The sequence below is a fragment of the Plectrocnemia conspersa genome, unplaced genomic scaffold (assembly GCF_051122295.1).
Source record: "Plectrocnemia conspersa isolate PC_06_02 unplaced genomic scaffold, ASM5112229v1 ptg000001l, whole genome shotgun sequence".
Taxonomy (NCBI): domain Eukaryota; kingdom Metazoa; phylum Arthropoda; class Insecta; order Trichoptera; family Polycentropodidae; genus Plectrocnemia; species Plectrocnemia conspersa.
The window spans coordinates 30,627,334-30,638,818 of NW_028277165.1; the positions used below are offsets into that span (position 1 = coordinate 30,627,334).

Sequence of the window (11,485 nt, forward strand, 5' to 3'; positions counted from 1 at the left end):
AAATGAGTGAGTGCTTAATAAAATATTACTTTGGATCAACTAATTTTGTTATGTATATATATTTGTTCTAAGTCGGACCTAATAACTCAGAGTTCGGTTGTTTTGCATCCAATGCACCCCTCCTCTAGCCGGACCTGAAAACGTGAGTTAAAAAACAGCTGTAAACTATGTTTTCTCATATAAATCACCGTTTCTCAATTCAAAATAAACGTTAATTAGAATCGCCATTTCATTGCCAACACTTTAAGACAGTGAGCATTTTAAATCTATTATTATACGATCGATATTTTAGTGACTTATTTTACATTAATTATTTAATCTAAAATATATAACTAAGGATGGACCTATATAGTATTTTTCAACTATATTAAAGTCAAAATTCAGCATTAAAAATAGACAACTTACATTAATTATTATATGAACTCATTTCATTATTATTGCAATAGTACAAAGAGCTTCGTTTCTTTGTAATATTATTAGTAGTGAACCATAAACATATTAAACCGTTTATCTTGATAATTGCTGGCAAATATTCAATTTTCATTGTTGTTGTTCTCTTTTATTATGCACACTATTAACGTAGAAAATAATTGCAGTATCAACACTATAACTTTCCTTAAACTGAGATGAGCCGTTGGCAACTTTATAAATATGATGCTGGGAAAGCATCTGCGAGGTATTTCCGAGAAATACTGGGTTAAACAGAGAATAGCATTGCGAAGCTCACGGAAAGACACTGTTAAATTATATTGCATTATGTGCATTCAAAATTTTAAAGCAATCTAAATCTCGCTTTCAGTTTCAATATAAATCCATATCATCGATTTAATGTTGGACTTTGTCAAAAGCTTTTTCGATAAAAATTATGCATTTTTACATTAGTGGCCATATTATTTCGTTAAAACAGTATTGAAAAATATTTGATTGTATAAATTATTTTGCCTGGTTTTTTATTTATATAAAATTAAAAAATCAAGATTTATTTAGATATTTATCACGTGAGCTATCGAAAGTTTATACATTATATTTCTGTTGTTGCATATCGTCCCAGCTGCATATGCATAGTATGATGTAAGGTAAACATTTACATCCGTGTCAAGTCTATTTTTGGTTTCGAATATCGGATGATGAGATGTCTTAGTTTCTGTTCAGTGTTACTGAATTCTCATTGACATTTCCTGATGGTTTAACCAAATTAAAAAAATATTCTGGAATTTATCGTTTATGCAACATTTTATTATTTATATAATATGTATAAAACATAATTTAACTTTATTATGAATAGTATGTATGGAAAAAATCAAAACGAAAAATAATTTTTAAATAAAAAATATAAAGTCAATATCAACCATTACTGAGCGATTGTCTCCAACAGCAGGAACAATCAAAACAAAATTAAGAACCAATTTAAAATATAAACTGCATTTTCATATTTTATTTTATATTAAATTATCAGGTATGTATTTTTTATATTATTACAATAGATGTGCAAGGGGTCGATTAGACATGCGAAAATGTCTTATCCCTCGCATCCAGAATATCATAATGTAATGACTTGAAATAATGCTTGTCAATCGGTGGTTGGTAATGAAATCGAAATATTAAAAACACGACCACTGACTAGCCAACTTTTGCTCCCCCCTAGGAAAAGCTAAAATGACGTTCCTGATTCTAGACCAAAAATTATCGAGTTATTCTTCAAATAAAATCTAAGAAAAACAATCTTGAATCTAATCCGAAAATATGTCATTTCAGTGAAGTACATTTTCACTGGAAGATATAGATTTTTACCAGTGAGAATATAATTTATTTGGCAGGTACTAGTAAATTTATATGATTTTAACTTTTAAATTGTGTTGGTGCCGTCGCAGTGGGAACACTCGTGAACGAGTGTTCTCGCTGCGACGGTGCCGACACGATTTTACTGCTATTGACATGGATTTTTGACTTTTGAGAAGAGATAATTGTTTTATACGTTCTTCTATTGGGCAAATTCGGTTTAGAGTTACTTCATTCGGTTCGGTGATTACTACATAAACCAAAATTGCGCACAGAAGTAATTTTGATTAATATAAACATAGTATATGTTTATTTAATACGTCAATATATATAAAAAAATAATTTCTGTTTATATCACAGATGCCAATATGATTTTAATTTAAAAATATGTTTTAAAAATATTTTACAATTAAATTAGTAATTTTTTGGTACTTACATTTGCTTATTATACAGAATCTTTTACTAAAAAATAAAGAAAAATATATAGCAGCTGCAATTAAAAATTAAATATATGTGGAATTTTCGTGTGCATATTAATCCGGTCACAGCTTCACTCGATTCTCACTTATTGTAATGAAAAGTTCTTATATTAACGCTACACAGGCGGAGCGATTTTATTGCATTAATAGGGATCTTCTTAAATTTTGCCAGAAAGTTGCATGTCATTTAATGAAATACCAAGAATCGTATTGAAATTTATATATAAAAAAAATTTTCCCCCCTCCTGGAAAAATCTGAAATAACATCCATGTTCTTCAGAAGCTTAGAAATTAATCTAGAAAAAAGTAACAGACTCGCATTGAATAATTCATTGTAATTATAAATCGGCCATCTTATAATTTAAAACCTTCAAAAAAGGTTGAATTTGAAATGGAGCTTAACGCTGACGTGATTGGATCTTAATTTACATATCTTCCATTCATACAAGCTTAGGGGATCATTATAAAAGGTGACGCTTGGTCACATCACCAATCACTCGACAACCACAGCAAGCTTGCTCTAGGTCGACAATCACTCATCGTCAATTGAAAACGAATCACGACTGAACTCGCTCAACAAAGACTGACGACCACTTGACAGACTCTTAAGACTGACATCTGCATTTTTAAGGTCACTCAATTCGACAACTAAGATCCACCAATCGAATATGTCGTCGTTCAACGAGAGACAGATTTAAAAAAATATAAAAAGTTGTACAACTTCATTTTTTTTATTATTTTAGTTAGACCACTAATTTATAAATGCATGAAAACATAATGTTTTCAACAGTTTCATTTTTGTGTTTTAAGTAATATTAATGCGATAAGACTACTGCTCGATAGTAAAAGACTGCTCCTATAATCAAAACAAACAAATATCACCATAGTATACAGAGTAAATATTTATTATTTTAATAGTAAACATACCATAACGCTGCTCTAACAATAGGCGAGTGTCTCATGATGTTGTACTTTGATATTTTTATATCCTGATTTTTCTTAAAAGTTTCTAGCAGTTTCCGAGCACTGAAATATGTTAAAAAATATATTAACATTTATTCTCAATACATCACTTTATAGTTGATTACCCGGTATTGGTAGCGACGGCGATGAGTGCAGATTTTTTCCCATATTTCTTGACATCGACCGATGTATATTGGCCAAGTTCACGTGCGATCTACAATATAAATTAAGAGATCAGATGCTTTCTAATGCGAGTGCCAAATCTTTTATTGTTGTAACAAACGTGTTTCTATTGAGGATACTTTTTATAATAGAATTATATAACCGCGACAATATTTAACGCGTTCAGAAAAAAAGCACTTAGTAGTGATGAAAATAACCGACTTATAAATAGCGAGTGGCCTGCACAGATTATCATCCGTCTGCTGAATGTACAATTAGTGACACTTTCGTCTAATATTTGCAAAAGCTCTGGAACGGCGCCAAGGCTTTGAAACAATAAAATAAAACAACCAATGATCAAAAATATCCTAGTATATTAAAAATCTGATTGAACAATATGAGACGTATCACCTTGAAAATTTCACGCTGAGAGATTAAGTATATATTATTAGATCATAAAAGTTCACGATCGCTATTAAATCATGAAAATGTTATATATCAACGAGCTCGGTCGTTATTTTGAAAGAAATTGCGATGACTTTGGTTAAAATTTTTTGTTATTTACATGTTTCAACAAATCAATGTTTGGATTTGGCACGCGCACAAAACTTTAAAGCATCTAGATTTTTTTTGGTATTGAGTGTTTTTTCTATGTTGTTCACTATTTTATTTTATTTTTTTATAATCTAACTCATTATTCAAAGTCGGATTTTTGTGATGAGAATGACAATATGTTAACGATCTTGTATATTTCTATTTTAACCATTTTGTTACTTGCAAAACATTTTAAACAATTTAACAATAATTCACTCTGACAAGAAAAATGTTACTTGACATGTTTAAAATAACTTAATAATAATAATGTAAATTAAATTAAACAGAAATTTAATTGTTAACAATTTTTCATAATATAGAAACTTAATTCGTTCTTAATTGTCTTGTTTTAAACTTCTAAATATATAATAAAAAAATATTAACTCACCTGTGATAAATTGATCTGCTGATTTTTAAGCAACTGTAAGTATAGATATTGAGGTCTATCTCGTGCTGGGTCATTTTTATCTAAACACTAAATGAAATAGTAAAGATTAGATCGGCATGAATATAATTTTAATATAAATTGAATACAAAGTTTTTTCTATTGAATAAATCAACAAAATTTATTCAATTGAAAATAAGCTACAATCTCTCATTAATATTAATCAAGAGTATTCAGAAGAAAATTAAATTTAATGGCACACTTGATAATCTCCAAAACTTTTTTGTGATATTTTAAAATATATCAATGGCACTTATAGAATACTAGCTGATACTTTCATTACGCTAGCGAGTGTGCGAATACCAGACCCTCAACTTTTTGGGTTTTAAATATTATTTTTGCTTCGTTCTGATTTAAAAAAAATTATTTTTAAATTTAATGGTTCAAATTAGACATTAATATTTAGGATTTTCAATGATAGACAAAATGGTTCAATCTATAAAAAACTACTTAACATTTTCAATTCATTTTAAAATAGGTTTACAACTTAACTAAATATTTCCAGAGGAAAACATTTTATATTATTTAACCAAAATGTTAAATCGTAACATATTGTATCATTTAAAAGTAGGTTTACAGTTTAAATAAATAATAATAATAAATAGCATCGGTCACATATCCGCTAAAAAATATGACTGATATTGAAAAATATTTTGTTAAACCTTACTGACGCTACAACACAATCGATCACCTATAGTTGGTGCAATGTGAGCGATTATAAGTCATTGATTGTGTTTTAGCATATTTTAGGTGTTTGAGGGCCCGTTCTAGCAGTTCTTGGTTTTATATTTATTGCGAAGGTACAATATAAGGTGACCAGATGTCCCATTTGTTTTTTCGTTGAGCACGATTTTTTCTTAGTTAGTTAGTTATTAAAAATTTTGAGAGCGTCTGTTGTCAAGTTTAAGCTAATTTAGAAGTACATTAGTTTGCTCCGACTAAATATCCTGAATTTGGCTGTTCTGTTAAAAAATCATACTGAAAAAATATATAACGTAGAGATTTTACTTTGACACATTGAAACAAAAAAGATATTTTGGCTATCAATTATTCCAGTTATACAATTACGTTTTTAAAATATTCTAAAATGATATATTTAAGATAAAATCCAAGAAATAATACTAATGTCTGGTCAATATTGGTTGAGATATTGTGAGTTGTCGCTCGGAACGAAACGACGGACGTGATTATTTTTCTATGCAATATTGAGGTTTATTTCTCTCGTTTATATAACATTTTATTTATTACCCTTAATATTATCATTATAGGGCTCAACACTAATATGAAAAAGCGCAAGTAACCGTCGTCTTAGGACAATAGTCGATTAAAATATTTGCACCCTTGCAAAAATATTATATCATATCAATGTTTTCTGTGTGAATATTGTGTTTAGGTTTAAATTATTGTGCGTAATTATTTACATCCTCCAAATTTCATAAAAAAATGTGCCGTTAGTTCTTGTTCATGCAATGTTTTTAACATTGGTTGTTCTTGTTTTTTACCGAAACAATTGTATTTCTTGTTTAAAACCTCTCAATTATATCACACATACTTGTCATGTTTAAAACCTCTCAATTATATCACACACATAATAAACAGTGCCTTGCATAAAACAAAGTTTTTCTTATTCTTGATTTTTGTGGTCATTGTAAAGCACACAATGGTTTTGCTTATAAAAAGCCACCCGGAAGACAAACTCATGCTTTATTAGATTAAAGCGTACATTAGAGAGGCGGATTTTGACAATATAGTCTAATTGGTATAAATAAGCCTTTTACCTATACATACATCCAAGCTTCTGCAAGAGAACACATAAACAGATTGACACTAGAGAAACTCAATTCGATATACTCACACATTTTAATTAAAAATAAAATTTTAGAGCGCCACCCGGGAGTCATAATTATTCTTTATTAGAAGGGGCGTAAATTAGAGAGGTGGAGTTTAACAATTCGGCTAAATTGGTTTAAATAAAAATCTTTTCAAGATCAAAAATTTGCATTGAGGGAGAGATAGAGAGAAGGATCAACAAATTTTTTTCAAAAACTTTGCTACTTCTAATACTTGGGATTACTCTATATTGGACTTGAGTGCTTGCTACAATCTGGTTCCTTTCACATTTGCACTGCCGTCCAATACCAACGCCTTAATTACAGTTATATTATATATTAATATACATATATATATAATAACTTCTGGAATAAAATTTCATTATTTTATTTTTGTATAAAATGTTCTTTCAACTCTTCATTTCAAGTAACAGAGATCGTAGTTTATTAAACAAACTAAGTCTGATTTATTAATATTATTATAAATTATTTACCAAATAAGGCTGGGCTCCTCTGCTCAAATATATGTTGTTGCAATATTTTTTAGCAGCGGATAATAATTTGGTCAACGATAATACTCCTATTGCTTGCATATTTAAACAGGCTAACCAATGAGATGTTCGCAAGAAGCAGAAACCTAATTAAATGCAAATAGTAAGTCTACTATAAAGTTGTACATCAGTTCGATTATATTACCGGTTGAATAAGAATCCCATCCAGCGTTGTGAAACCATGGAGTTGAATCAAAATTTTCTCTCATTTTTATACAAGGCGTTCCTAGTTGGATGTGCTTTCCTTTATCAGATTTAGTATAAAAGTTGTATATACTGAAATAAACTACGTTTTAAAATATATGTAACGTTAATAGTATCAAATTAAATAAATAAAAAAATACTTTTCAAGGGATGAGTTGTCGCTACATGGCTCCGTTTTCATGTTTTTTACTAAATATTTCATATCGTTGAACATTATTTTTGTGTCATAGATAATAGGGAACATTTTGTTCAGAAGATTCTTAAAAGAATCGTATCTCATTGGTAAAGGTTCTATAAACTGGTTAAAGATTATCGTCAAATCCAATAAGGCATTGTGAAACACTAAAGGTTTCTTCACTTCTTCTAAAAGATTAATCATGTTTGTAAAACCAGATGTGTATTTCAATATATCCCTGTGTACATTCTTTTGATTTTCTAATACATCACATATGTAATCTTTCTCTAAAATAATCTGAAACATTAAGAAAAAAAAGTTAAAATTTACATGATATAATTTGTATTAAATGACATTAAAATTGCACATACTTCACAGCCGGTAATTGTTATTTTGAGCTTTGGATATATTTTGTTAATCTTGTGTACAAAATTTACTAACGAAGGTCCGCTTTCTTGTATTGTGATTGTCCTCTCAGTTGATGTGTTCATCCAACTAAAATATATGAACAAGTTTAGTTTAATGAAAATAATGATTAATGAACAATTTCAATTATACTTTTGAACTTTCTTCATCATATTTAATAGCGTCTCTACATAATCAAACGATCCATCGCTATCGACATTCAATTCTGCAAGATTTTTCTTAAAATTGAATTGTTCTTCTCTGTTTAAATACTGTATGCCTTCATAGGCAAACTGAAATTATATTTTTATTATTTTTTATTAATCTTGAATTGTTATATTATTTGTATAAAATAATTTTATACCTTGTTGAAATCGAATCTGTTGTTTTTAAAAAAGTTAAAAACTGATCCTTCAAACGTACAAAACTGTTGAACGCTACCGATCGTCTGAGGGCAAATGTGAAACGTATATGTCGAAGAGGTATATGTATTTGTTTCCTGGTCATATTGAAAAGCTGATAAGCCGACTTGCGTTGCAATGATTCCCTTTATTTCTCTTCTTAATTTCGAATAGCGCTCACATGCAGAATCAAACAAACTAAAAATTAAAAAAAATAACAATAAAAAATATTATGAAATATAACCTCAAACGCACCTGTGTTTTACGTCAGGGTTCGAACTTAAACCGGTAAGTTCTAAGTCTATTGCTACAAATGCACTATTACGAATAGCAGATTCTATATCTGGCCATAACTTCCAAAACTCGTTTCTTCCGACTTCAACCATGTTGACGTTTAGACATGACAGTTTTATCTATGCGCTAGTGATGCGTAGAAAGATTTTTGTTACAATTGTAACGCTACTTAGTAACTAAAATATAAATTTCAATACTAAATTAATAATTTTCAAACATTAATTAGAATATTAAAAATTTAATATTTCGTATAAATTCGCTGTTTTACAATTATTGAATTTATTTATTTTTTCAGTTTGGGGTAATACCGAACAAAAGCATGAAACGTCCATAAGCAGGACCGAGCCTAATCAGCGAGCGACTGATTTTAGGGGCAGCCAAACGAACCAAAAAAATAATAAAAGTTACAATATGTAATATTTCAAATTATTTACAGTAAATATTTCAGATAATTGCTTATTGGTTATATATATTTAAAATCTTATCTCGCGTAAGAAGCAGATATAATTTTGTCCCATCAACGTTGAGTCTGATTTGTTCTAATAAAGTACTATTTTTTTTATGTGAAAGAAATGTCGCAGATGGTTTGCTCTGGCTGTCCCAAAATTGTTTTTTTCAAAACAGGCTCTAAATTTGTGATAATTTTTTTAAAGTTCACAAATTTGCCCCTTTTTTCATGATTTTAAGCTCTGAAAGCTAAAAATTTGGGGACGTAATTTATTTTTTACACAGTGCCTCTCAGTTTTTAGGGTTTTAAGCGCAAAAAGCTGAAAATTTGTAGACTTTCGTCAAAAAGGCAGCCGAAACGAAACGAGTGTGATTTTGCAGCCAGAAATAGACGCCGGAAAGCTGGTAACAATTTATTTAGTATTATATACATACATCGAAACAAAGGATTGTAGAAGTGGAAGGTCCTTGGGCCCACGTCCTCCTTCCGCGGTCGCATCAGGCTCAGGAGTTTCGGCCCATGAGCGACCGGAAATTACCTAGCCTGGCTTTCGCGACTGCATACTGCGCATACAGGCGCTAGGTCAGGCCTCCTTCCTAGGTCGTCACGAGAACGACATGGACGGATAGATCGTCGCGATTTAGCTGATGATGGTCTCCGGCATCACTATCCTTTTTGGAGACGGAAAGGATTGTAGAAGTGAATGATTTTTTCCGAGCACTGGTAGAGAAACTAACGGAGAAATGATGTGCTCGGGATGGTCCTCTAAAATTTCTTGTTGCTTGTCGCCGTTTGTTGTATGCCATGTCAGTTGAAGGTCTTTCTGCCGTCTACAGTGTGTGATTGTCTACGGTGATCACACTCCTGTTTCTTTCACAGTGTCACAATTTCGCTGACCCCCCCCCCCCAACCTAAAAATGTGACATAATTTATGGAAGCCACCATATTCACAATTTTAATATAATTTTTTATGCTTTCTAATTACACTCACTCATTTAATCATTGACTAATAAAGCAAAAATATTATTATTAAAATCAGATTTAACTCTTTAGTATATCGATAATCAGATTTTCTTAATATAATTATTATTATGTTAATACGTTTATAAAGTATTTTTTTATAAGTAATTATATCGATTTAATGTTTAAGGATTTATTCTTAATAAGAGGAAATAATTTTATTTAACTTATTTATAAGTATTTGTAAAATATATTGTTATAAACTACTCTTAGTTAAATAACTAAACCATTTATATCCAAATTTATTTTATTGCTCATTTTTAGTGTATTAAATAATAGGTTGCACAACACTATCAAGCATTTTACCAATTCTAATTTGTAAACATTCACTTCAAGTAAAATGTGACGCGTTATGAAATACGCATCGTCAAGGTAGACGGTTTGAAAAAGCAACCCATACACGCTTAATTTATTATTCATTGATAAGATATAATCTAAAATATTTTTTTTATTATTAAACTTTCCACATGTAAATAAATTGAAGTATATTATTTTTAGAAGATAGGCAAATACCAGAGCTGTTTTTAAGAGAAATACGAAATACATATTAGTTTAGTTGAGTAATAATTTTTAACCTGCGTGTTTATACTATTATATTTTGAACCCAATATACATATTTTACAGAGAATGTGTAATACCAGAGAAAATATATTTTCACTGTCATTTCAGTGAAATCATATCAGCATATATTTTCAATGGGAGATATATATTTCTACTAATAATGTTAATTAAATTATATGCCACTCTTAGATATCATTTGACATGCGTAAAATGTCCATTTGTGTTTTTCTCTAAAAAAACATGTTTTTATCGATTAAAATATTATAAAAGGACTCAATATGAATAATTAAAGTCAATCAATTATTATAACTGCTTATTTTCGATGAAAATGATGAAAAAGTAAGACATTTATGAACGCCACGTGTACAGCACTAGTGAATTTCATTTAAAATTTGGTAGCGCGACACATCGCCTGTTAAGGCCAAAAGTCAAACCTAACCTAAACGAACTAAGCAAACCCAATATGATCTAATAAACGTTCTTCAACTATCTATGGTTTTTCAATTTTCATTATGTCAAGTTAAGTTTGGTAAATTTGTTTAGGTTGGATTTTGATTTCAACAGCAAATATCCGTTTCGCAACTAGCAAATTGAGTTTTCATGACAGTAGGGCAACGCATCACCTGTTAAGGCCAAAATAATCAAAGCTTACGTATAACAACACAGTTTCACTGGTATCGATTAGTGAAATTATAAATCAATCATTTGATACAATTTTATTGGTCTAGTTTTTAAAATTTTATTTCTACTAGTGAACATATAATTTCACTAAAATACACATTGACTGCAAAATATCCATTGTTAGTTAATATTTAGATTTCTTATCGCCCAGAGCAAATATCGTAACGGCTATTTTTTTAGTGCGGCACCCACTTTTCAAGATTTTTGTTTTTTCTTGTTATTTCAAGATGTTTAGAACTGTGCTAGCTCGAGATTCTAATTTAATTAAAGTTGGTCATTTTAACCGAGGAACATCCAAGACCATATATAAGCTTTTAGTCAGATATTTTTGGAACCACTATTCTACTGTATCTTTCTTAACAATATTCACACAACACTGTTTCTTAACAGTACCAAAGCATTATTCAGTTTATGAGCAGTTTCTGCTACTCTTATTTAAAAAAAGGCAAAATATTATAGTTGCCTCCTTACGAGTGCTTATATTGTATCTCAAG

The 11,485-nt window shown here is 29.7% G+C and overlaps 1 protein-coding gene across 1 annotated transcript; it reads right to left on the bottom strand.

Annotated features, from left to right (window-relative positions):
* Nucleotides 1-2,973: 2,973 nt before the first annotated feature.
* On the bottom strand, nt 2,974-8,404 carry LOC148239581 (pre-piRNA 3'-exonuclease trimmer-like). Its single transcript, XM_088202313.1, has 11 exons — nt 8,243-8,404; nt 7,951-8,185; nt 7,740-7,879; nt 7,553-7,676; nt 7,147-7,478; nt 6,948-7,078; nt 6,746-6,888; nt 4,366-4,452; nt 3,347-3,435; nt 3,186-3,284; nt 2,974-3,114 (listed from the first exon to the last, which is right to left on the bottom strand). Exons 1-11 carry the CDS (start codon nt 8,371-8,373, stop codon nt 3,051-3,053), a joined length of 1,575 nt encoding a protein of 524 aa, XP_088058439.1. The 5' UTR covers nt 8,374-8,404; the 3' UTR covers nt 2,974-3,050.
* Between the last annotated feature and the right edge of the window lie 3,081 nt (nt 8,405-11,485).

What these genes read in the sequence shown, in the direction of transcription:
- LOC148239581 (XM_088202313.1), bottom strand. Translation starts at nt 8,373, where the DNA reads ATGGTTGAAGTCGGAAGAAACGAGTTTTGGAAGTTATGGCCAGATATA. An exon ending in ATGATGAAGAAAGTTCAAAA is followed by an intron (nt 7,677 to 7,739) that starts GTATAATTGAAA and finishes CATATATTTTAG; the next exon opens with TTGGATGAACACATCAACTG. An exon ending in GACAACTCATCCCTTGAAAA is followed by an intron (nt 7,079 to 7,146) that starts GTATTTTTTTAT and finishes AGTTTATTTCAG; the next exon opens with TATATACAACTTTTATACTA.